Source organism: Corvus moneduloides, unplaced genomic scaffold (assembly GCF_009650955.1).
Source record: "Corvus moneduloides isolate bCorMon1 unplaced genomic scaffold, bCorMon1.pri scaffold_98_arrow_ctg1, whole genome shotgun sequence".
NCBI lineage: Eukaryota > Metazoa > Chordata > Aves > Passeriformes > Corvidae > Corvus > Corvus moneduloides.
Window position 1 is genome coordinate 91,542 of NW_022436939.1, and position 26,082 is coordinate 117,623.

Genomic DNA, 26,082 nt, shown 5'->3' on the forward strand with positions numbered 1-26,082 from the left:
GGTGCCCCCCCGCCCTTCCCCCCCCGTGGGACTCAGGCGTTGGGAAATATTGACCGACGGGGGGGCGGGGGAAGGGGGGGACACGGAACCGCCCGCGGCAAGACAGGGTGGGAACAGCGCTCCCCGGCCCCAGCTGCCCCCCAGCACATTCCCACGCTCCTGTTTTCCCAGAACTCCCAGGACTGTATCCCCAGATCACCCGCGAACGGCGTTTTCGCACAGGTTTTATTTTTGGGGGGGAAAGCACAGTTTTGGGGGTTATAAAAATCCGGGTTTTCCGGATCTGAGGCGGTTTGAGGATGACGTCAGCGATGGGGTGCGGCCACTCAGGTGAAATGTCAATTTTCCACATCACTGCGTGGGAAGAAAGACAAAATCGAGGGGGACTTTGGGACAATTTTCCCCAATTTAGGGTCTTTCCCCCCTTTTTTGGCTTGTTTTCCCCATTTTTGGACTCTTTCCTCCTCTGTTTTTTGTCTCTTTCCCCACTTTGGGGGCTCTTCACCCCTTTTTCATTCACTTTTCCCCTGGTTTGGGCTCTTTTCCCCCTTTTATTTGTGCTTCTCTCCCACCCCCTGCCCCCTTCGTGGGGGGTCCTTTCCCCTGTTTCTGCTATCTCTCTTTTTTTGGCCTCTTTCCCCCTTTTTTTTAGGCTCTTGCTCCCATTTTAACATTCCTTTCCCCCCTTTTTGGGTCGTTCACCCATTTGTGGTGTCTTTTCCCATCTCTTTGAGCTTTTAATCTCATTTGGAGGGTTCTTTCCACCTTTTTTTCCCCCTCCTTTCTCCTTTTTTGATCTCTTTCCACTTGTTTCAGTTCTTTTGCTCTTTGGGGGGTCTTTTTTCCCTTTCTTTGTGCTCTTCTCCCCCATTTTTGGGTTCCTTTCCTAATTTATGGGTCCCTTTTCCCATCTTTTGGGGTTGCTTCCCCCTCTCTGTGCTTTTCCTCCTTTTTTTTGGTCTCTTTTCCTGTATTTGGGGTCCTTTCCCCAGTTTTGGCTCTTTCCCCTCTTTTTGATCTCCTTTTCCATCTTTTTGGGGCTCTTTTCTCCCTTTTGGGGAACTCTTTTTTCCCTTTTTGGTCTCTTTTCCATCCTCTGGGGCTTCTTTACGCTTCTTGGGGAACTCTTTCCCTCTTTTTTGGGCCATTCCCCCCCCTTTTTAGACACTGTTCCCCCTAGTGCCACCCCCAAGACACCCAAGTCCCCCCAGCCCCCCCCCCGGTGTCCCCCGGTGTCACCCACCTGGGTGAAGTCGGGCGCCCGCCAGGCCTTGGCCAGTGCCTGCGCGTCGCTCGTCACCTTCCCGTCGGGCCCTCGCAGGTCGTTGCTGGTGGCACCGTCGTAGTCGCCGCAGAGGCCACAGAGCGTCGCCCGCGCTTCCCTGGGCACCTCCACCGTCACCCCCGCGGCGCCCAGTTCCACCAGAAATCCCGGGATTCGGCTGATCCGGAGGGTCGTGCGTGTCTCTGTGATGGTCAGCGGTCCCGGGAGCTCCGCGGGGAGGGGGGTGGGGACCCCGTTGAGCTGGAGAACACCAAATTACAGGGGAAAAGGGAATTTGGGGTGATACAGAGGTGAAGGGTAGCTGGAGGAATCTGGGTGGGAAAGAGGGATTTTGTGGAAAAATGATGGGATGCGTCCAGGCATGGTGGCGGCAGGATGAGGGACAACCCATGTAGGTGCTTCCCCAGCAGAAAACTGGGGGGGAAAAAGAGCAATTTTAGTCAAAACGATGGGGTGCATCAATTTATGGGTGTCTCTTAGTGACCATCACCCACACAGGTGCTTTACTTGTAGGAAACTGGGGAGGGAAAGGAGCGATTTGGGGCAAAATTAAGGTAAGAACATCCTGTGGTGCTGGTGGCATGAGACAACCCTCTTACCTGGTGTGAAATACGGGAAAAAAATATTGATTTTTTAATTAAAATGAAGGTCTTGAGGATGTTTAGGGTGACAACACGGTGGTGACAACATTTATGGGTGCCACCCAGCATGGTGACAACTTACCCAGACCTTCCTGTCCCTCCGCACAGTGATGAAGCTGTGGGGGGTGAAGAGGTGAAGTGCCACCACTGCTGGCTGGTCCCCAATGTCCCTGACGTCCCCCAGCAGCCGGAACCATGCAGGGTCCTGGGGGTCGCACACGCTGGCCACCACGTAGATGCCGGTGGCCAGGGTGGCCCCGGTGACGCCGTCAAAGGTGACGAAGCGGGTGGCAGGGGACAGGGCGCAGCGCCCCGGGCGTGCGATGCAGGCGCGGGTGCCGTCACGGAGGCCGCAGGTGTGGCCAAAGGGACAAGTGAAGGGGCGGCACTGGAGGCCCCCGGGCCCCCGGCAGGTGCAGGACTGGGAGCAGTCAGGAGTCAGGACGGTCTCGGCAATCTGTTTTCCATGGATAAAATGTGGAAAGTGGGGAAAAGTGGCCTAAATGGCCAAAAAATGGGGATGATGATGCTGTGAAGTGTCATGGGAGGGGGAAGGGAGGTCCATGTCCTCCATAACCCCAATGTGTCTCCATATCCCCAATGGGTGCCCATGGGGACCACCAGCATGTCCCCGGTGTCCCCATGCCCCCCCAGATCCCCATGTCCCCCATGCTGGGGGACACTGAGAACACTGGTGGAGACACAGGGGGACACTGGAACATGCTGGGAGACACTGGGAAGGACACTAAGTCCCCACACTAAGAGACTGGGATGCATTGGGAGGCACTGGTGGGGGGAACAGGGACAAACTGGAAAGGATTGGGAACACTATGGGGGAAGGTGTGGGAGGATTAGAACTCCCTGGGAGGGACTGTGGACAATACAGGGAATACTGGGGGAGACTGGAGGGGACTGGAGAGATGCTGGGGTAAAGAGGGACACACTGGGAGATGTGTTTGGGGGAAGTGGGACACACTGGGGAGAAATGGTGACACGGGGGGATGCTGGGGTGTACTGGAAGGAACTGGGGACACTGTGGGAAGCACGTTGAAGGGACCTGGGATCAACTGAGGGAGACTGGAAGGGATGGGGAGGAACTGTGGTGCACTTGGAGGGACTGAGGACTGAGGAGGGACTGTGAGGCATACTGGAGGGGACTGGGGCAACTGGGAATACTTGGAAACACTGGAGAGGGCACACTGCAAGGAACTGGGATGCACTGGGAGAGACTAGAGACACTGGGGGGCACTCTGGAGGGAACTGGGGGGGACTGGAAAGGACTCGTGGAGAACTGCGGCCTCCTGGGAGGGACTGGGGAAACTGTGGGAGGCACACCGAAGGGACCTGGGATCAGCATGGGGAGCCCGGAAGGAGCTAGGGCTGGAACTGGGCTGTAGTGGGAGGCACTGGGGCCACACCCACCTGGAAGTAGCGCCCCTGGTGGAGGCAGCCGCAGGTCCCCGGGAGGACGCAGCGGGCCCCGTCGAACAGCAGCCCCTCGGCGCACTGACACCCCTCAAAGCAGCGCTCGCTGCAGGGGGGCGGGGCCGACACACCTGCGCAGGTGTGCTCACAGGTGCGGGCACACAGCTGGTAGCGGCTCTTGGGGGGACAGGTGAGGGCTGGGAGAGGGAGGGAAGAAACAAAGGGGGTCAGTGGGGTCAATGGGGGCTCATCTGGGGCCAAGGGGGGCAGTGGGGCTAAATGGGAGGTCATCTGGGGTCAGTAGGTGTCTTCTGGGATCAGTGCCATCCCATCTTTGGGATGGGTGGTCCTGTGGGGCTCCCATTTGGGGGCATCAGGGAGGCCCCACTGGTTGCACAGGGTTCCACTGGGGGACACAGGCTTCCCGTTTTTGGGGGCGGGGGGTCCCCTTTGGGGGTCTCATTGGGGCATTTCCCAGATGGGGGCTTAGCAATACGGACATGTACCCCTTTTTCCATGCAGGAATGAGCCCCTGCTCATTCCCACCCCCACCAAAATTTCCATTCCCTGCAGAATTCCTGCCCCCACAAAAATCCTGACCCCCAAATTCCCATCCTCCCAAAACTTCACCACCCCAAAGTCCCAACTCCAAACTTCCTGTCACCTCAAATTCCCGACCCCCCAAAATTCCCAACCCCTCCATGTACTCACGGCAACCCGTGGCCTCCCGCCACTCCCGGAGCGCACCTCCGGCTGCCTGGCACGCGGCTGCATAGCCCTGAAAGCCGGGGCAGGGGTCGCCCCCCACCCTGCACACCTGGTGCTCGCAGGTCACCAGGTACGTGCGGGGCGGAACCACCCCGTGACACCCCGCAAAGGGTCCTTCGGGGTCCGCCAGCACCGCGCAGCGCCGCGCCTGGGCCGGGGAGCAGCTGGGGGCGGGCACCAGGTGGGTGCAGTTCGGGGGGGGCCTGCCCAGAGCCCCCCCATCGGGGCCGTCGTCGTTGGGGTCCCCGTTGAAGTTGCCGCAGAGGCCCCGGGGGCGGCGGGACGGGGGGGGCAGCGTCAGCACCACATACGCCTTGCCGTCGTAGAGGATTTTGGGGCCCCCCTGGACCTGGAGCAGCCGGTGGGACCCCACCTGCGCCACCCCCACCGCGCCCCCCCGCAGCCACAGCGGCAGCAAGTGGCGCTCGCCATCCACCTGGGGGGAGAGAGGGGTGAGGATCCCAAAAGGGAAGTCGGACCACCAAAGGTGGGGTTAACCCCCCAAAATAGGGTTTGCACCCCCAAAAACAGGGTCTTGCACTTCCTTCTGTGCACCTCAAAGCCATGGTTTACATCCCAAAAAGGGGTGATTACACTCCGAAAAGAGCGTTTTCAACCCCAAAATCATGGTTTGCACCCCAAACCCAGGGTTATCATGCCAGAAAGGGTCTGTACACCCCAGAGTGCACACCAAAAGTGGGGTGTGTACCCCAAAAGCAGCTCTTGCACACCCAAACAACCCCTCCCCTGCTGCCACGTCCCTCAAAACCCCATTTTCACCCCCTTCTTTTTCACCCAACCCCTTTTTACCCCCCAAAGCAGGGTTTGTACCTGCCAAACCAGGCCTTCACCCCCAAAAGCATTGCCCCCAAAACATGGCTTGCACCCGCAAAACAGGGCATGCACCCCAAAGTCAGAGCTTTCTCCCTAAACCCGGCCTTTCTTCACTGCTGCACCTCCCAAACCCCATTTCCATCCCCTTTTTTGCCCCCCAAATACCTTTTTGCCCCCAAAACCAGGCCCTCCACTCACCATCACCTCCCACTGCTGTCCCCTGTGCATCACCACAGTCACCCCGTGCGCCATCACCGTCACCCGCTGCACCTCCACATCCTCCTGCTCCAAGGCCACCGTGATGGGCTCCAGCTCCTCCTCAGGCTCACCCCTCTCCAACTCCAGCAGCGGGAGGGTGCAGGATCCCCCAAAACTCCCCAGGTGCCCATCGAAGGTGCTGTAAGCCCCTGCCCCCAAAACCTGGCACTGTCTGCAGGTGCGGGGGTGACACCCCAGCACCCCATCCCGCACTGTGCATTCCTCGTCCCTGGAGCAGCCTGGAGCGGGGTGACACTCCAGCCCCCCATTTTCAGAGCAGACGCAGCGCTGGGTGCAGGGGGGCTCGGGGTAAAACTGCACTCCCTGAGGGTAGTAGCGGCCCTCCAAAACACAGCCACACTGGGGGAGGGGCACGCAGTGATCCCCACTCCGGAAAAATCCGGGATCGCAGAAACAACCTTCGGAGCATGTGGAGGCATCAGAGCAGTCCTGGGGTCCAGCTTCACCTTGGCAGGTGGGGGGGCAGGGGGAGCCACAGAGCTCATAGTGCTGGTTTGGGGGGCACACGGGGCCTGTCAGGAAGGGAGAGGAGTTGGAAACACCAAAACCCCCATGGACACAAGAAAACTCCCTGCAAACCCTCAAAACCCTCATGGACACCCCAAATTCCCATGGATGCCCCAAAACTCCCCATGCAGACCCCAAATTCCCAAACTCCCCATGGACACCCTAAAACTCCCTTGTCTGAACCCCAAGACCCGCCATCCAAGCTTCAAACCTCCTCGTGCAGACCCCAAACCCCCTATGGACACCCCAAAACTCCCTGTGTAGATCCCAAAACCCCCACTGAAACCCTAAAGCTCCCCATGGAGACCCAAAAACCCCTGACCCAAAAACCTCAGACCTGACATGGACACCCCAAAGCCCCCCCAGACAGCCCCAACCCCCCTTCCCCCTGCCAGACACCCCAAAATCCTCCATGGACAGCCCAAAACTCCTTGCCCAACCTCTGTGTTTCTCTCTGCCCTCCAAAACCCCCCTGTACTCTCCCAAGCCCCCCAAGTCCCCCCGTACTGCAGAAGGCGGCCGTGCGCCATGGCCGCACAGCAGCGCCCTGGCTCTGGCAAGCAGCAACATAGGCACCAATGGCCTGGCACACGGTGTCCTGGTGCCCCTCGTACAGGCAGGCGTCAAAGAGACAGTCATCCAAATAAGGGGCGGGGTCGATGACGTCGTGGCAGGCGGCAAAGGGCCCCCGTTTCTTCCCCAGCAGCCCACAGTGCTTGTCCCCACGGTAGGCACGTTTTTGGGCGTCGCTGCACACCTGGCAGCCCTTGCTGCACCCAGGTGAGCACCCAGGGACATCGCTGACCTTCCAGCTATCGCCCAGGTGGGTCTCATTGTCAGCATGGTGGCCATCACGGGTGACAAAGTCGTCGTGGGGGTCCCCATTGGCGTTGCCACAGAGGCCGCAGACAGCGCCAGCATAGGTGTTGGGGATGATGACACGGGCATAGCTGTACCAGTCAAAAGTGACAGTGACACCCGCGTCAGTGGTGATGAAGCCGTGGACACCACGGAGGGACACCTGGATCTGGTGGTTGTGGGTGAAGGGAAGGTCCAACAGGACACCATTGACCTGGAAAGAGAGTCGTGGGTGGCATGAGGTCATGCAATGAAGCTGAAACCCACCCAAGGGTCATAGAATGACCCTGAAGACCACCTAGATGCCACATGATGACCTTGAAACCCACCTGAAAACCATATAATGGCCTTGAAACCTTAACGCATTGAAAACCAGATGCCACACAAGGGCTTTACAGCCCAACAAGACACCATCCAATGACTTTGAAGGCCACCAAGATGACATTTTAGCCCACCCAGATGCCACCCAATTACCTTGAAACCCACCTGAACACCTTAAAAGGACTTTGAAACTCCACCGAGGTGTCATGTGATGACCTTGAAGTGCACCTGAAGACTATACCATGATCTTGAACCCTCCCCAGATACCATGCAATGACTCTGAACCACCCCTATCACCTTCTTCATCCCTACCTTGACCTTCTGGGGATGTTCCTGGCTGAGGCTGAGGGACATGTTGTACACCTCCACGGTGACCACCTTGGTGAAGGAGACCAGGTGGCTGCCACGGTGATTGTTCTCCACAGTGACAGCAAAGGGGATGAGGGTGGGGTCAGTGGAGCAGAGCCCAGCCAACAGGTAGACACAGGTACCCATGAAGTCAAAGCGGCGCCCATCGAAGGTGGTGTAGTGGGGGTCACCGGTGGCCACGCAGATAGACCGGCTGTTGGCTGTGCACTGCCGCACTCCCTTCACCACCGTGCACACCTCACCCGGCTTACACCCCGAGTCCTCGCACACCACCATTCCCAGCTCTGTGTCACACCTGCACCTGGAGCGACAGGTGTCATCACCCCAGAACTCCTCGCCAGGGCGGTAGTAGCGGCCGTCGCGGGTGCAGCCACAGCGGGACACCGGCACGCACTGCCCGCCGCTGAGCACGTGGCCAGTGTTACAGGCACAGGTCTCCACGCAGGGCTGGTCACAGGTGGCTGGACTGTCTCGGTTGGAGCAGGTGGCCGGACAGGCGTTGCCACAGGACTCATAGTGGCTGTTTTCAGGGCAAGGTAAGGCTGCAGGGGGAGGAAAGTGGGGTGAGGGAGGGATTAGGGGAGTAGACAGCATTTGACACAGCAGCCTGGGGCTGGGAAAGCGTCTCAAACATGGGGAAGGGTCTGGAAAACAAGAAGGGTCTGGAATGCAAGGAGGAAGGTCTGGGAAATGTGGGAAGAGACTGGGACAAGTGGGATAAGGTCTGAGCCATGTGGCAAGGGTCTGGGCCGTGCGGGATGGGGTCTGGGACACAAGGATAAAGGCCTGGAACATGTGGGAAGGATCTGGAAAATGTGGGATAGAGTCTTGGAAAGATGGGATGGAGTCTGGGACACAAGAAGGGTCTGGAGCACCAGAAGAAAGTTCTGGAGAACTTCCAAGGACCATCTGAGAGATTTGAAGGCTGGATCCCACTTTGTACCCATCCTCCCCCACTCTGGTTCCTCCCCTTCCCAAAGAAAACCCCAGCCCTTACGGCATCCCGATGGTGTCCTCCAGTCATGGACCATGGCCCCATGCTTCTGACATGTTGCCGCGTACGTCTCCAGCACCTGGCAGAGGATTGACCTCGCCCCATTGCTCAGGCACAGGTCAGACAGGCAGTTACGATAAAAGTCGTGAGGCTTCACTATGTTGTGACATGCTCTGAAGGGCCCCTGGAAGGATTTTTTTAAGATCCCACAATAGTGGTTCCCACCATAAAGTTCCTTCTTCTCCTCATCACACACTGGGCATGTTCCATCGCAATAATCCCAACAAATCGGGTCGTCAGCCTCAGAGTCAGCACTTTTCCAGCTTTTGGCCCATGTCACAATGGCGGTGATGTTGTCACCAGCCTCGGGGATGTCGTCGAGGGGCTTGAGATTGAAATTCCCACAGAGGCCACGGACATGGCGGAAGTAGCTGCTGGGGAGGTCGATCAGGAGGTGCCAGTTCCAGTCATAGGAGACCCGGAGACCAAAATCTGTCTCCAGAGCAACACGAAGCCCACTGGGACGGACCCTCAGCTTCCCGTCTGCCAGGAGCACCGGGAGCAGCGTCACCTCCCCGTTCACCTGCCAGAGGCCCAACATTCCCAGTTATCTCAATGTTTTCATTCTCAACATACACCAATATTTTATTCCCAATGTATCTGAATATTTTATTCCCCACATATCCCAATTCTTTATTCCCAGCAAATTCTAACACTAAATCCCATCATATCCCAACATTTTACACCTTACATATCCCAACATTTTATTCCTGCTATTTTATTACTGACATATCCCAACATAGAATTCCCAGTATAAGCCAATATTTTATTCCCAAAATATACAAACACCCCACAGTATTTTATTCCTGCTGCATCCCAACATTTTATTCCTGAAATATCCTAATATTTTATTCCCAGTTTATCCCAACATCTTATTCCTGGCATATCCTGTTTTATTCCTGACATCGCCCAACATTTTATTCCCAATAAATCCCAACATCTTATTCCAACATTCTGTTCCTGACATTTCCAGATATTCTATTTCCCCATATTTTATTCTCACCATTTCTCAACTTTTTATTCCTGACATATCCCAAGATTTTATTCTCAAAATATCCCAACATTTCAACAATCCACCTCCCAATCTGACTGATTTACCTCAAAATAACATTGGCACTGGCTGGCTGAAGAAGGAGGCAGGGAAGAGCTGGATGAAGCAAAAAGTTGGGAAAAAGCCCAAATTTTCCACATTTCCACCCAACTCACCCGGACTTTTCCATCTTCATTCCGGCGGAAGGAGATGCGTTGTCCATAGACATCAACATTGACCAAGGAAACATAGGACACAGATTGGATTCCACCACGGATGTCATTCTTGGCCTCGACCCTGAAGGGCACCAGCCCAGGGTCATTCCCATGGGATTCAGCCATGGTGTAGGTGCAGGTTCCTTGGAAGTCGAAGTCAAGGCCATCGAAGGTGCGGAAGTGTGGGTCACCCCAAGCCCAGCACGTGGCGACCAGAGCCGGGATGCACTGGGATTGGGCACCGCGGGGCCGACAGCGCTCCTTGGGGCGGCAGCGCAGGGACTTGCAGGGGTCTGGGAGGGGAAGTGGAGCAGGATGAGCCATGGGCTGGGTGAAATAAGAGATAAAGATTGGGAAAAGCCACGGGTTGGAGAAAAGGATGGGAAAAAAGTGGGGGGAAGTCATGACATAGAGAAAACTATGAGATGGGAAAGACCATGGAATGGGAAAAATCATGAGATGGGAGAAACTATGGGAGAAGTCATGGAAGGAACCATGGGATGGAAAACCATGGAAGGAACCATGGGAAAAGCATGGGAAAAACAATGAGAAAAACCATGGAAAAGACCATGGAAAAAACCATGGTATGGGAGAAACCATGGGAGGAACTGTAGGAAAAATCATGGGATGGGGAAAACAACATGTGGGAAACCTTGGGAGAAACCATGGGAAGAATTGCCCTATCCTTGACCCTTAGTGCCAGAGACAGGATTCTGTTCCCTCCACCCCCCCTTCCCTTTTCTTCCCAATCAATCCCCCAGTCATCCCCAGACCTGCTTGGCCTCTAAAATCCCCCTTTTTTCCCATTTTTCCTCACTTTTATTGATGCATCCCAAGATGCCTTCCCGGATTTCGCAGGATTCGTCCTCAGTGCAAGCATGGTCATGGCAGGTAAGGCCCTGACCAGGGACACAGGTGCAGCGGCGCTGGCAGCGATCCCAGAAAAGCATCTCATGGGGCTGTGGGGAGAGAGAAGGGAGACAAGGAAATCCATGAAAACAGGGGATAAAAGGAAAAAAATGCAGAAAAATGGGACGTAAGTGCAGAAAAATAGGGAAAATAGTGAACAAATTGCAAGGCAAAGGGATGTACATGCATACATTCCCTATAAATAGGGAAGAAGAGAGAAATGCAGGAAAAAAATACGTAAGTGCATAAAAATAAGGGGAAAAGTGCTGGGGAAAAGCATAAATATAGTAAAAATGGGGAAAATGCAGAGAAAGAAATGCAAATACATAACATCAGGAGAAATACCAGCAAGAAAAAGAATGTAACTGCCTCAAAATAGGGGAAAAGAAAGGAAATGCAAGGAAAATACAGCATAAAAATAGGGAGGTGGAAAGGGGGAAATGCTGGGAAAATGAGACAGAAGAATAGGGGAAAATGCAAGAAATAAAGGTGTAAATGCATAAAAATAGGGGGAAAAAAGGGGGGAAATTAATTTTTAAAATGTTTTTAAGCCAGGAAAAAAAGAAAGCACCATGAAAACAGAGGTGAATGCAGAAAAATATGAGAGAAAGGAAAAAAAATGCAGGGCAAATACAGATAAGGACATAAAAACAGGGAAAAGAAGGAAAAAAGGAAGCAAATGTATAAAAACGGGGGAAATGAAGGGAAAAAAGACATAAATACCTAAAAACAGGAAGAAAAGCCAGAAAAACTACCTTATAGTATTCCCCATCCCTGAAGCATCCACAGTGCTCCTCGGGAACGCATCCCTGTCCATCAAAGACGGAGCCCTGGTGGCACTGGCAGCCCTCTGCACAGGTCTGGGGACAGGTGGTGGCATTTCCGGCACAGGTGTTGGCGCAGGTGTTGGTGCAAAGGGAGTAGGTGCTGTTGGCCGGGCAGGTGAGGGCTGGAATTTTCATGGAATCATGGACTGAGTTGGACTGGAAGGGACCTTAAAGCTCATCCCATCACCATCATCCCATGTCTTGTGTGTCACCACTGTCACCCACACCCAAACAAGGAACATTCCCCACCTGTGCCCCCCAAACTCCCGGTGCTCCAGGTGGGATCTCACTTGGAGATCTTCCCAACCCCAAACAGGGGACATTTGCCCCTGTGCCCTCCCAAACTCACGGCAGAAGGATGGCGTCCTCCAACCCCCCACAGTGACTCCAGCATCTTGGCATGCGGTGACATAGCTCTGGATACTCTGGCACAGGACATGCATGTCCCCTCCAGTCATACAGAGGTCATGGATGCAGGATTGGGAATACGGGATTGGGTCAATGATGCGATGGCAAGAGCCAAAGGGACCTTCGGGGGCCATGAGGAGGCCACAGTAGTTGGGTTTTTGGAGGATTGCCACTTTTTCCTCTGTGCAGGTGGGACACTCATCCTTGGGACAGGTGTCATTGCAAGGTGTGTCCATTGTTTTCCATGCGGATCCAAAGGCTGTCGCATCTGGAGCCAGCTGGCCACTGGAGAGCTGGAAATCATCACTGCGCTGGCCATTGTAGTTGCCACAGAGGCCACGCAAGTGCCCCATGTAGATCTGGGGCACCGTGATCATCACGTGCTGGACGAGGTCATAGTGGACAACGAGGCCAAAGTCAGTGCGGAGCAGGACACCTGTCCCATGTGGGTAGACCTGGACCTGTCCCTCCCTCAGGATGGTGGGGAGGTGGTGGGAGATGGAATCCACCTGGGATAGAGAAGGAAGAGTCCTCCAGTGAGGAGATGGGACCAAAAATTTGGGGAAAACACCTTCCCAACAATATTCTGATAGATTTACGGATCCCACTTGGAAAGAAAAGTTCGGATGAGTATGAATTAGTCCTGGAGGTGGGGGAGGGCTCCCCTCATCAAGGAAATACAGTTTTGGGGTTGATTGAGGTAGAACGAGAAATTTAGGGAAAACGACTTCCGACCAAAGTTTTAACGCATTTAGTGACCTTGCTTAGAAAGAAAAGTTGGGATGAGCATGGACTGGGCTTGAAGTTGGGCTGAGGTGTCCCTCCCATCAAGGAAACCCAGTTTAGGGGAGATCCCATGAGATTTGGACCATAAAGTGCCACCTTACCATGACATCTGCCCCTTTTCCTTGTTTCAAGGTCAAGATGACCCCATAGACTTCCACAGACAACGCTTGGATCCTGGAGACCTTCCCCTTCTGCCATGCCTCCTTCTGAATTGTGACAATAAATGATGTCAAGTTGTCACCTGTGCAGGTCTGGGTGAGGACATAGGAGCAGGTACCAGTGATGTTGAAGACCATCCCATCAAAGGTGATATAGGTGCAGTCACCTGTGGCTACGCAGGTGCTAGACACCTGAGAGGGACACTGGAAGACACCATCAATGACCTTCCCAGGGCCACCATTAGGACAGGAAGTATTTTGGCACTCCACAGTGCCACCGGAGAGGCACTGGCACATCTCCTGCTCTGTGGGGTAGAATGTCTCCCCCTCTTTGTAGTAGACTCCGTGGTGGCTGCAGCCACAGTGGGACATGGGGACGCACTCATCGCCACTGAGCATGAAGCCGTCCTGACACACGCAGCCCTCGCGGCACCGCCGTGGGCATGTGGTGGAGTCAGTACCGCAGGTGTGCTGGCAGGTGTGGGAGCAGAGCTCGTAGGAGCTGTTGGAAGGACAGGGAATATCTGCCGGGAGACAATGGGATTCATGAGGAATCAGGAAATTCCAAGCCGAAACCTGGAAGATTCCTGGAATTCAGGTGCAAACTTCATCAAATACAGAGTGTTTTAGCCCAGTTTCATGATAAACCCTCAATTTTCCTCCCTGTGGATGTGATGAGGGACATCATCAAATAATGATCCAATGATTATCTGATGATGATCCAATGATCATCCATAAGGAATATCCCAGGCAAATTAAAATAGGAATTCTTGCCGCTAAACCACCCAATTTCCCCCATTTTCATGGAGAAAAATGTAACATTCCCTCAAAGAGTGGGATTGCTCCACACTGGGTCCTCAACTGACCTCCAGGCTGGATCCCTTTAACCCAATTCCACTATTTTTGGTACATTTTTTGGTGGTTCTCCCTCTAAATTATCCATTTTGGAGCCAACACCAAGAAATTGGAGATTTGAGGGGGTAAATTACTCCAAATGAGACAGCATTTTCCTTGGGAAGGGTTCATTTTGGGTGGATTATGGGATCAACCAAGACTTTGGATGGAATTCCCACTGGATTCTCACCCACATCTGGGTTGTTCATACTTGGATTTGGAGCAGACTTGAGGATATTTTGGATACTGCTGAAGGAAAAACCCTCCCATTATCCCAACTTACAGCAGAAATTATCCGTCCTCCACCTTCCGATGGACACACCAGCAGCCTGGCATGCGGTGGCGTAGCGGGCAATGATTGGACACATCCCTTCTTCCTGATCAGGGAAGAGGCAGGAGTCATGCATGCAGCTCTGGAAGTACTGGTGGGCATCAACATGACCATGACATGCTCCAAAGGGTCCATCTGCTTCCAAAATAATTTCACACCCCATCCCAGATACTTCCTGCTGCAGCCGGGAAAGTGCGACAGTGCTGGAACATTCCACTGTTGACCTCTCACCACATCCTGGGACGTCTGTGACCTTCCAGCTGCTCCCGAAGGCATCTGGGTCTGATGTCACCTGGTTGTTCCTCATCATCATGTCGTCGCTGGCAGCACCGTTGTAGTTCCCGCAGAGCCCACACAGGGCATTGGCAAAGCCACTGGGCACCATGGCGGTGACGTGGCTGTACCAGTCGTAGGTGACAACGAGGCCAAAATTGGTCTCTACCACCGCATCCTGCCCATCACGATAGATAACAATCTTCCTTTCACTGTAGTGATACGGGAGGTTGACCAACTGCTCATCAATCTGGGGAGAAAACCATAAAAAGTGATCAAATTTGTGGTCTGACGGTAAACTATTTTCAACAGCCAGAGCAACCAAAAGGCATTGATTTAATTAAATTTTGAATTGAAATAAATTTGGGATTTAAGATTATGAGAAGGTCCAAGTCCCAAGAGGAGGCTGACCAACCACTCATTGATCTGGGGAGAAAACCATAAAAATTGATACGATTTCGGTCTGATGGATAATTCCAATTCTGCCTTCAACAGCTGGAACACCCAAATGATGTTGATTTAATTACATTTCAGATTTAATCACTCATTAATGGGATGAGGTTTGGGATGAAGTGGAGAATGTGGTGAAAAGATATGGGATCATTTCCTAAACTCACCATGATTTTTCCAGGGTGTTCCCTGCTGATGCTGATGGTTTTGTTGTAGACTTTGACTGTCACCACGGCGATGGATGACATGAGGTTGTCACTCTGGTGGCCATTCTGCACCAACACCTGGAATCCTACCAAATTTTGGGTGTCCTCACACAATCCAACCAACAGGTAGACACATGTTCCCTGGAAGATGAACCTCTTGCCATCAAAGGTCTCGTAGTGGGTGGCTCCAACAGCGGTGCAGACCCCAAAAATTTTGGGATAACAATCCTGGATTCCCTTCTCCACCCGGCATTCCTCCTCGGTGCCGCAACCAGAATCCCGGCACACCGCCTGCCGCTGCTCCGTGTCACACACGCAGCGCTGGGTGCAGGTGAGGTCACCCCAAAATTCCTCACCAAGGCCATGGAAGAGACCCTGAAAGATGCAGCCACTTTCAGAGGGGGGGACGCAGGTGTTGGCTTCAAGGACAAGGCCCTCGTGGCACACACAGGTGTCCGTGCAGGTGGTGGCGGTGGCACAGCTGGACGACACAGCGGGAACGTTGCAGGTGGGGGGGCAGGCGAGGCCACAGGTGCTGTAGGTGCTGTTGGGTGGGCAAGTGAGAGCTGGACAGGGAGGGAGACAGTGGTCAGGGTGGAGCAGCACATGGTGGGACAGACTTCTTCGACTATTTACATAGATATCCTGGAGTCTCCATGGATTTTCTGGAGTCTCCATGGACTTCCTGGGCCTTCTACCTGGACTTTCTGGAGACTCTGCAGACTTCCTGGACTTCCTGCTCAGACTTTCTAGAAAATCCATGGACTTTATGGACTTTCTACTTGGGCTGTCTGGAATCTCCCTGGACTTCATGGATTTCCTGCTTGAACCTGCTGCCACAACCTTTCCCAACCCATGATCCCATGGATCTTCAGTCCCACATTAATTAGGCTCTGCCCACCCCAAGGAGTATTTTCACTCACGACATCCCGCTGCTGTCCTCCAGTCGGAAACGCTGATCCCCTCCTCCTGGCAGTCGTCAGCATAGATCTGGAGGGCGTGGCACAGTGCATCGAGACGCCCCTCACTGGCACACAGGTCGTAGATACAGTTCTTCACATAGATATTGGGACTGACAGTGCCATGACATGACCGGAATGGCCCAGAGTGTTGGGACAGCATCCCACACCAGGTCTCTGCCTTGTATACCAGCACCTGCTGCCATCTGCACCGCCCACAGTCCCCAACGCAGGTGTCCTGGCAGTGGCCACTCTCACTGGTCACCTTCCAGCTCCGCCCCAGCTCCACAATATCCCACACCTGTTTCCCATCAGGAGTGAGAGCATCATCTTGGGGGTCTCCATTGTTGTTCCCACACATCCCACAGACTTTTCCAGAAAGAGCAGCCGGAAGTTTGACCACCACATGATCATCCCAGTTGTAGAGGACCTTCAGGTTGAAACTTGATTGGATCAGCATGGATTTACCCTTCTGATGGATGCGGAGCTTCCCATGGGAGAGGGAGATGGGGAGGCGCGAGCGGTGGTTGTTCACCTGCAGGACAACAACAACCATCAAAACAACCAAACCCCATCAAAATAAGGCAATAAATGGAGTTGAAGAAGATCTGAAGTGTTTTTATGCAGGGGTTGCCTGCACACCAGCAAATCCTTGAATTATTTAGGAAAAGACTCTCAAGTTCATTGCTAAATACGTAATTTCAGTGAAATTCCAAAAAATTATTGGAATTTGGGAATTATGATGGTTTTTGCTTACCCTCACCATCCCATTCTCTGACCGGACTGCAGTGACAGTGATATTGTCAACATGAATGGTGATGGAGCCAATGGAAGAAACTTTGGAGTTCTCCTTTTCCTCCTTTTTGACCTCAACAGAGAAGGCAGGAAGGGTGGGATCGGGACTGCAGATGGTGGTCAAGGTGTAGGCACATGTTCCCATGAAATCAAAGGCTTTTCCATCAAAACTGCGGTAGTGTGGCCCACCAGCAAGCCAACAGGTAGAGAAGGTCTCCTGGATGCACTCTGGTTGTCCATCCACCATCTCACACCTCTCCTCACATACCAAATCCTCACAGGAGAGAGGTGTGGGGGCTGAAAAAAAGGGGAAAACCCATGAATGGTCAACCAGAAAACAGCAGGGTGACACAACAATGGACTGACTGTACTCACTGGTGGCACAGAGCCCAGGGAAGCCATATCCAGTTTGACTCCGGAACCCAAACACCAGGAGCCCGATGGGCACCTGCAAGTTCTCAACACTCTGTGTTGTTGCGTGCATGGTGATGATGGCCCAGGAGAAATCTGTGCCAGGAATGGCCTGCCATGCCACGGTGTTGTCGGGCCGATGGTTGAGGGTGGTGTTGGCAGCAGCAGTGGTGGGTGCAACAAGGATGGCATGGTTATACTGGCCGGGCACGCTGCTGAAGCGGAATGCAGTGCAGTGGGCGGTGACAGGTGGGACAACAAGGAGGAAGGGATCTTGCCAAGACGACCCACTGAAGAAAAACACTACCTGTACTGCCACCACCGCACTGATGTACAGGTGTGAGTTAGGGTTCACCACGAACCTCTGCACCTCCCCTGCCGCCATGACCACAGTGGCATTCCTGCTCCCGGTGTTGTAGGTGATGGTGTTGTCCTCATCCGTCACCACGTACACAAAGTCAATGTCTGTCTGCAGTGGGTTGGGTGGCACCACGTAGTTCCTCCCCCACGCTGTTATCGGGAGGAGCTGCTCCACCACAAAGTCAAAGCCAGCAGACACCTTGACACAGGTGTGGCCACTGAGGACAGCCACAGGGCTGTCGGCCACCACGGCTGTGCCAGTGAAGTCCTGGCTGCTCTGGAGCTGCAAGCTGTGGTAGGGCTGCAGGAACAGGCAGAGCACAGCGCCGGGGACGTAGGTGGCCCCAGCATAGTGGAAAGTGGCGGTGGTGGTTATGCTGACAGCGGTGGTGGCGGCGCCAGCGGCCACCACGAACTCAGTCAGGCCGTAAGTGTAGTTCCCAACAGGTGTCACCACGTAGTACCTGGTGCCCAGGCTCTCCACGGGCAGGAGGGCGGTGGCACCCACGGTGTAGCTCTTGGTGCTGACGGCCACCACGGAGATATCAGCGCTGGCCTGGACCACCAAGGTTTTATGGGAAGTGCGGCTTCCAGTGAGTTCCAGGTCAGCAGGGAGGGACAGGGGCACAGTGAGGTCCGGCCCCAGGGTGACGTTGCGGGTGACGGAGCCACCGCGGAGCATCACTGACACCTGGGTGTCGGTAGGGCCATAGGATGTGAGCAGCAGCTGCAGGTACGCGCTGGGGGACTCGTCGTCATTCTGTGGGAACACGGCCAGGAACTCCCGGCCCCGGTAGCTGGCACTGGAGAGTGCTGGGGAAACGGGGGAAAAGGGGGCCTTGGTTAATTTTTATATTAACCAAGGGGGTTATATGAAGGCGGCCTTTGTATTTTTATATTGATACTTTTATATTCATTCCATATGTGTTTTATATAGAATTATAGGAGGAATTGTACTGAAATTACATTAAAGATATGACTGCAGTATCTAATTTATAAAGTCTATTTTTATATATAATCAAAATAGAAATTATATTTACAGTTTATTATATTAATAAACAACATTTTAATAAAACTATAAATAATTCTATATAAATAGTAAACTCTTATTTATATGTTCTATTAACAAATTATTAATAATAATATACCAATGTGTTAACAATATGAAAGAACGTTGTATTATTAACTAATTATAATAAATACCATTCCTTAATATAACAATGTTATTAGATGTTTATATTACTAAACACTGTGTTATTGATATATTAATAGTACTATGTAATATACTCCAGTATATTACTACTTATTAGCACACTGATAATAAATTAATAATAGAGGACTCATATATCAGTAAAAATATGTTAATTACTTTTTTAGCCTGTTATTATATTATTATATCTGTTATCCAGTATATAACTTATATAGTTTTCCATGTTATTATACAGATCTATTAATTATAACACTGTAATTTACAACTTACATTTAAATATATAGTAGTATTTTTTCTATGATTTTGTATTTATTTTTAATAGAAATATCAGCAAAGAATTAATCCAAACCAATAAATATTAAAAATAATTAAAGTAATATAATAATAACTGCTGTAGTTATTGAATTTATTTTCGTATTAATCCCAGTAGAAAATAAATTTACATGTTATTTTTATAATTATATACAACAGTAGATGCTTTATATTTTCTCTAAAAAAATTATACAGATAATGATTTAAAATAATTTTATTTCTTCTTTTCATAGAAATGGCTTGGAAAAAATGTTAAAAATCAAGGAAAAATAAGCAATAAGGAACTAAATTAGAGCGGTAGAGAATATATTAGAGACCAGAACAGAATTAACATACCATTATATTATACTATATTGCATTATAATCTACCATTATATGTAATTCATATAACAATTATAATAATGGATATTACATTATAACACAAAAGATAAATAATATATAATTACAGTACTAAATATAATACTCATAAATTACATGAAGTTATAATATATTATAATACAATAACATAAAGTCATTCATGTAATATAATGCAACTCTGTCACATTACATCGTAAAATAATCTAGAATGGTATATAATTCTATTTATAGTAATTTGTATCTATTCTATCTTTTATAATTACGTCTCAATAGATGTAGCTATATATAATAGCAATATATAGTGTGCTATATTAATAAATACACTAATATAAAATATGAATATAAAATATGTTACATGTTTTTATATTTCACATCTCTTGTACATCCATATAAACTCTGAAATAATTTTATACTGAATTTTCACTAAAAAATGCAAATCAAGAATAATGATAATAACAACATAATTATAGCAGAATATATCATACGTTGTATTTTTATATAATTACAGTAGAGATTATATTATACATTCATATATAACTATTGTAGTGTATAAATATAATTAATATATCCACAACATATAAAAATATAGATAAGTATTAATAAGCAATTAATGTCCTATTAATCAATACTATGTTCTTCAATTACACTATTTAATGTCATTATTAGCCAACTAACATTTTAAGTATTTTGTACAAGTTAAAATGTATGTAGATAAATATAGATAAATATAGATAAATATAGATAAATATAGATAAATACAGATAAATCTATAAAAGGGAAAGTAAACAAATAAAAGATACTTTGAAAGGATCAAAAATAGATTTTTGAGGATTTTTTTAATGCTCCAAAACAACAAAAAAGGCGTTTTTTGCTCCAAAACAGGTTAAAAAGAGTGGGTTTCTTCTGAAGGAAGCTTTGAGATCGCTGGGGGAAAACCACATGAAAATGTGATAAAACTTTATTAAAACTCAGTATATATATGAAAAGTTCACTATAAGAATTTGTTTTAAATTTAAAAAATAGGGAAATGGGGATGCTGGGTAAAAAAAGGTAATTCTGGTGATTTTTTCTGAAAAAAATGGAATTTGAGTGTTTCGGGGAAAAATAGGGAAAAATGAGCTTTGACTGTGAATAAAAAATAAGATTAAAGGGGGCTTTCTGAATAATATATAAAAAAGGGGTTTTCTTAAAAGGGGGGATTTTGAAGAAAAGCCAAAAGGGAAATAAGCAATTGGGATTTTAAAAATTAAAACAGAGTGAATGAGGTTTTTTTCTTTAAAAATGCCCCAAACCTAAAACAGAGTTCAAGAGGGCTTTGTTTCCCCTAATAAATAATTTTTTTAAAAAATTTTTAAAAAGGAATAAACAAGAAAATATTAAGGGATTAAAAGAGTTTTTCTTTAAAACACTACAAAAAATTGGGTTGATAAGAGGTTTTCATGAAAATTAGAAAACGGTCAGGAAAATAAGGAATAAAAGGTTATTTTTTCCCTAAAGAACCAACTTTTTTTATTAAAATAGAGCAAATAAAAGGACTTTTTTCATTAAAAAACTTTTCAAAATAGACCTTTTTTTCCTGAAAAAACTCCACAATTCCAGCATATAGATCTTGGGTTTTTTTCCTGGAAAAACACTAAAACTGATTATGTTAGATCCAAAACAAACAACAAATAACAAAAAACCACAAACAAAACAACAACAAAAACCAACAAAACAACAACAAAAAAAACCAACAAAAAAACCGACAAAAAAAACCAACAAAAAAACCAACAAAAAAAAACCAACAAAAAACCCAACCAAAAAACCAACAAAAAAACAACAAAAAAGCAACCACTACAAAAAAGTAACCCCAAATAACCAGGATAAGTGCACTTTTTTTTCAGTGAAAGTGAGCAAAAAGGGGATTTTTCCATGAAAATTAATGGGGGGTTCATGAGAAAAAAAAACCCACAAAAAACGATTCTAAGGGCTTTTGTATTAAAAAAAAATATTTTTAAAGGGTTTTTTTGGTTAAAATTAATAAATCTGCAGCTGAGAGTTTGCTGGAGGAAATGCAAAATGAGGGAAGAAGGGAATTTTTGGGCAAAAAAGCCCAGGGATTCAGGATTTCATTTTCTGTGCTAAAAAGCCTGGAAATAAGTACAAAATCCAGGAAATCTGGGATTTTGTGTGGAAAACCAGGATTTTGCTTACCACAGAAGGGAAGGAGGAGCCACCAGATCCCATCCTGTGCCATCACTGTGAAAAACACCCAAGATCACTAAAAATTTCTGTTTTATCAGAAAAACCCATGTGAGCCCTGAGGTATCTCCAGAACCCTCAAATAACCCCCAAATTACCCCCAAATGCCTTTCATTACCCCAAGGTGCTTTTTTTCACCCCATGGAAACCTCTTGGGGTTTATTTTGGCCCCCACTGCTCCCAAATCCACCCCAAAACCTTCCAAACTCTACAAACTTTGTCCAAAATTCCCCAAATTTGGGTCAAAATGGGGGTTTTTTTTACCAATTCCCCCATTTTGGATCAAAGTATTTTCCCCCCAATCCCCCCAGTGTGGGTCAAAATGGAATTAAACAGCTGAAGCAACCATCCCTCCCCCCATCCTCCCCCCCACCTTGAGGCCACGTCAGAGTCCCCACCTCTATCAGATTCACTCCAAAACCAGATGAATTTGAACCCAAATCACCTAGATTTGTGTCAAAATGGGGTTAAAATGCTGGCACAGCCCTCCTGACAACCCCTCCCTTTGATGCCACCTCAATACCCCATTTCCACCAAATCCACACTAAAACTTTATGGAAAGGGTGAATTTTGCCCCAGATCCCCTCAGTTTGGGTCAAAATGGGGGGGTTTTTGCCCAACATCCCCCAAATTTGGATCAAAATGGGGCTCAACATCCAGGACAACCCTTCACTCACCTTGTCCCACTCAAACCCTCCCAAATGCTCAATTTGCCCTCAAACAGGGGGAAATAAACCACCAAAAATTGGGCATGATGAGGGGAAAAACCTGAAATTTGGGGGGAAAGTGCACAAAAAGGGAAAACCCCTGAGATTTGGGGGGGAAATGGGAAAAACGAAAAAAGAAATTTGGACACAAAAAGTGTTTAAAATCCAACATTTGGGAAGAAAAAGGGTTAAAATCATGAAGCTTGTAGGGGAAAAGAGGGCAAAAGACACAAAACTGGGGAGGGGAAAAGAGTAAAGAATCTGAAATCTGGGCAGAAAAAATCCTTAATTTCTGCCCATCCCCAAACAATGAGGAAAACCAGGAAAAAACAGGGAAAGAAGTGTCCCCAGTCGTCCCCCACTCACCAGCCCCTCAGCTCCTGAATTCCCAGAACTCTGCAGACACAGAGCGTTTGTCCCAAAATCACTCTTTTTATACCTAAATGGGCCTCGGCTACAGCCTCCTGGCATGGCTTCCTGGGGGCGGATTTGGGCCCAAACCTGCAGATTTGGGCAGATTCAGCAGAATTTCTGGATGGGAGGAGGGGCCGGGGGCATGACCCACAGTTCCCGAGAATTTGGGAACTGGCAGCTGGATCCTGTCACTGATGGGACGTGACGGGAGCGGAACCCACAGGGATGTCACGGCAGGTGTGAGTGCCACAGGGATGTCGTGACAGGTGGGGTACCCTGGGCGATCCTGCCAAATTCCCTGAACTCCCAGAATCGCTGCCCCCACGGCGCCCTCTGGCCCCATGATCCCAGGGGAAGGACAGACCCAAATCCGGATGTTTTTTACCCAAAATTAATGATCCGAGACCCAGCGGGGAATTCCGGGGAATGGGAAATTCTGGCCCAAGTGCCTGAAAAAGCTGAAGAAAACCAGCTGGAGCCAGGAGAGACGATGGAAAACAGGGAATTAAAGGGCTTCTGCCTTAAAATGAAGACATAAAAATGCGGAATCCCTGAACCCCACAGAGATCCACAAAAATGTCCAGAGACAGGGACCCCCCCAAACCCAGCCAGGGACCCCAAAAGCCACATGGGGATGCCCCAAAACTACCCAGGCATACTCTCAGCCCTCTGAACCCCCAAACCACAAGGTCCCTGCAGAGAGATGGGGGTCCCCGGGGCTGTTGGGGGTCCCTGATAAATGACACGGAGAAGAGAAATTTTCAGTTCCCCTGAAGGTGCTGGATGGAGCTTAAAGACTAACTGCAAAAAAGATGAAAGGATGTAAAGGTATGCACACAGGATCACAAGCATAGCTGGAACCAGTGGACAAATAGTTAATGAGGAATACAGTGGGGTTTTGGCAAGTTATGTAACAAGAAGCAACTGCGCATGGCCACAGAAAAAGTTCAAGGAAAGGTCACCTGTAATATGGAAGCATTCAGTGAATATGACCACCAGAGACCCCTTCGTGGTTCCTCCAGGACCATACCCTGTTGTAGTTTCACCGCACACATCAGATTAAAGGAGAAATCCCTCAGTGTGTCCTGCGCGGATAAAGAATGCCTGCTTTCTAATGCTGCAAATTGTGTTAGAAAGTTTCTTTTCCAACCAATTTTGGTATGATTCCCTTGGACGGGCTTACGGATCTAAGGGGAGCTGAGCTGAGAGAGTCCTGTCGGGGCTTGGGGGTCCCTGGGAAGGTTTGGGGTTTCTAGAGGAGATGTGGGGGGGTCTGTGGGGGAGACTGGGGGTCTCTGTCAGTGGGATCCCAGCTCTCTGCCACTTTCAGAGAGGGGCTCCCCACCCAGGACCTCTCAAACCACATGGGGACCCCTTTGACCCTCCCGGACCGCCAAATCCCCTCTAAGACGCCCACAACCACACCAGCCGCCGTCCCCCCCCAAACCCTCTCCTGGGGATCCCCAACAACCTCCCTGGGACCCTCAAAACCATCTCAGTGAGCCCCAAACCTCCCTGGGCATCCCTCTGTGCCCCCTGACCCGCAAACCCCTCCAAGGTTCCCCCCATTTATACTCCAGGGACTCCCTCAGTCCCTCCAGAGCCCCCAAACCCCTCCAGGGAATCCCCACACCCTCTCCAGGAACCCCAAAGCCCTCTCAGGGACCCCACCCCTCCCCCGCCGCGCTCGGCGCCGCCGCTTCCCGCCTTCCCCTTTCCCCGCCTCCCATTGGCCGCAGCGCCCGCCCGTCCCCGTCCTCAACCAATCAGCGCCCGAGCTCGCAGCGCTGGGGCGGAGCCAAGCGAGAGCGCGGGCGATGGAGCGGGTGAGGCCTGAGGGGTCCGGAGGGGACCGAGGCGGGGACGTGGGGGATCCCGGGGGGGAATTTGGGGGGTTCGAGGGGGCCCCGCGTCACTCCCCGCATCCCCCCCGCAGACGCTCAGTCTGGAGCAGCGAACGGAGCGGCTGGTGCAAAGGAGGTGGGAGAGCAGCCGGGCCTCGAGTGCCCCTCGAGATCCCCAAGTGCGCCCAGGTGACCCTGGGGACCCCAATCTGCTCCCTCGTTCCCTAAGTGTTGCCCCGGACTCCAAGGGCTACCCAGACCCCCAAATACCGCCCCAGACCCCCTAAGTGCCTCCCAGTTCCCTCCCCTGCCCCAGGTGATCCCCAAGAGTGCCCCGGGGACCCCCAACTACCCCACCCGATCCCAAGCGGTGCCCCAGGCCCCCCATTCTGCCCGTAAGCGCGCCCCCGCAGGCCCTGAAATGCCGTCCGGGACCACCAGCCCCGCGGGGGGCAGTGCAGGGCCAGCATTTCGGGGGTCCTCCCTCCTCCCCAACCCTCTCCGCCCCCTCCAGCCAGGCCCTGCTCAGCACCCGCCCCCGCGGGCCAGAAAGGGCGAAGCCTCCGTTTGGCTCCGCCCCGTCCAGATCCACCCTCGGCGACCCCCTCGTCCAGTGGCGCTTGAGGCGGTGCCAAAGGGAGGAGCCGGCGCTGGACGCGCCCTCGGCGGGCAGGGCCCTGCCGGGCTCTGCCGCTCCCCAGGGCGCCCTGCAGGGGGTGCCACGGGGGAGGTCACATGACCCCCCCGGGGCCCTGCAGGGGGCCGTGCCCTGGGGGCCACGTGATCCCCCCGGGGGTCACTGGCCAATCAGGAGGCACCTCTGCAAGCCCCTGCGCCAGGGGGCGCCTTCAGCGCAGGCCGGCTCCCAGGAGCCCTTGCGGCGGGAGCCCTGCTGGAGGCCGCCCGGCTCCCGCGGGGCCCTCTGGGCAACGGGGAGCGGCCCTCTGGGTGCTCGGCAGGGGGCGCTGTACTCACAGTCACGTGACTCCCGCGAGGCCCTGTCGCCAGTCAGCCGCAGCTGCTGGGCATCTCTGCACCAGGGGGCGCCACCCTGTGGGAAGCGAGAGTCCCATGAGCCTTTGCGGCAGGAGCCATGTTGGGGGTCACCTGACTGCCTCGAGGCTCTGCGGTGTGCGTCACCTTTGCGGCCACGTGACTCCCAGGATGCCCTGCGGCCCGCAAGGGAGGCGCTTCCCGAGCCCCTGCGCCGGGGGGGGCCGGGCTTGAGGTCACGTGAGCCCCGTGAGGCGCCGCAGCCAATCAGGAGCAGTGCCCGTGATGCCCTGCAGGGGGCGCCGCTGCAGCGGCCGCTGGGTGAGAGAGCAGAGGAGCCCGCGCGGGCCGGGGGGCGTCTGTGGGTGGGGGTCATCTGGGGGCCACGGGGATACTTCTTGGGACTGCAGGGCACTTGTAGGCCAGGGCAGTCACTTGTGGGGCTGCAGGGCACTTGCGGGGCTGGGGGGGGGGGCAGTTCTGGGTCAGGGGTTCACTTGAGGGGCTGGGGGGACACTCGTGGGCATGGGGGTCGCTTGAGGGACTGAGGCACCACTTGTGGGTTGGGGAGGCACTTCTGGGTCAGGAAGTCACTTGTGGGGCTGGGGGAACACTTGTGGTACTGCCACCCCCTGTGACACGCAGGCCCCC

At 51.4% G+C, this 26,082-nt stretch overlaps 2 protein-coding genes across 20 annotated transcripts in view; one reads left to right on the forward strand and one right to left on the reverse strand.

Moving 5' to 3' along the window:
* Nucleotides 1-232: 232 nt before the first annotated feature.
* Nucleotides 233-25,501, reverse strand: LOC116439094 (IgGFc-binding protein-like). Of its 10 annotated transcripts, XM_032098181.1 has the most exons (23): nt 25,414-25,501; nt 23,557-23,679; nt 22,620-22,681; nt 21,426-21,470; nt 16,958-18,166; nt 16,545-16,879; nt 15,752-16,322; nt 14,790-15,394; nt 13,852-14,422; nt 12,618-13,198; nt 11,672-12,239; nt 11,251-11,444; nt 10,404-10,545; nt 9,548-9,879; nt 8,285-8,864; nt 7,231-7,829; nt 6,247-6,811; nt 5,152-5,744; nt 4,063-4,555; nt 3,349-3,548; nt 2,009-2,383; nt 1,244-1,525; nt 233-354 (listed from the first exon to the last, which is right to left on the reverse strand). In XM_032098181.1, the coding sequence occupies exons 2-23, from the start codon at nt 23,571-23,573 to the stop codon at nt 352-354; spliced, it is 8,922 nt and encodes a 2,973-aa protein (XP_031954072.1). In that variant the 5' UTR covers nt 23,574-23,679; nt 25,414-25,501; the 3' UTR covers nt 233-351. The 10 variants fall into 10 exon arrangements, with proteins under 10 accessions (XP_031954072.1, XP_031954073.1, XP_031954079.1 ...); XM_032098182.1 differs by lacking the exon at nt 22,620-22,681 and having other exon boundaries at nt 25,414-25,489; XM_032098188.1 differs by lacking the exon at nt 16,958-18,166 and having other exon boundaries at nt 25,414-25,489.
* LOC116439095 (basic salivary proline-rich protein 1-like) overlaps nt 24,361-26,082 on the forward strand; it is a 42,225-nt gene continuing 40,503 nt past the window's right edge. For 5 of the 10 annotated variants that reach the window (XM_032098195.1, XM_032098193.1, XM_032098194.1 and 2 more), the window contains exons 1-3: nt 24,361-24,420; nt 24,531-24,574; nt 24,953-25,752. In XM_032098195.1, coding sequence (XP_031954086.1) covers nt 24,412-24,420; nt 24,531-24,574; nt 24,953-25,752 — 853 coding nt within the window. In that variant the 5' untranslated portion in view covers nt 24,361-24,411. The remainder of the gene's footprint in view (nt 24,421-24,530; nt 24,575-24,952; nt 25,753-26,082) is intronic. The other 5 variants (XM_032098199.1, XM_032098198.1, XM_032098196.1 and 2 more) reach the window with 2 other exon arrangements.

What these genes read in the sequence shown, in the direction of transcription:
- LOC116439094 (XM_032098181.1), bottom strand. An exon ending in GAAAAGGGGCAGATGTCATG is followed by an intron (nt 12,240 to 12,617) that starts GTAAGGTGGCAC and finishes TCTCTATCCCAG; the next exon opens with GTGGATTCCATCTCCCACCA. An exon ending in ATGAAGATGGAAAAGTCCGG is followed by an intron (nt 8,865 to 9,547) that starts GTGAGTTGGGTG and finishes GGCCTCTGGCAG; the next exon opens with GTGAACGGGGAGGTGACGCT.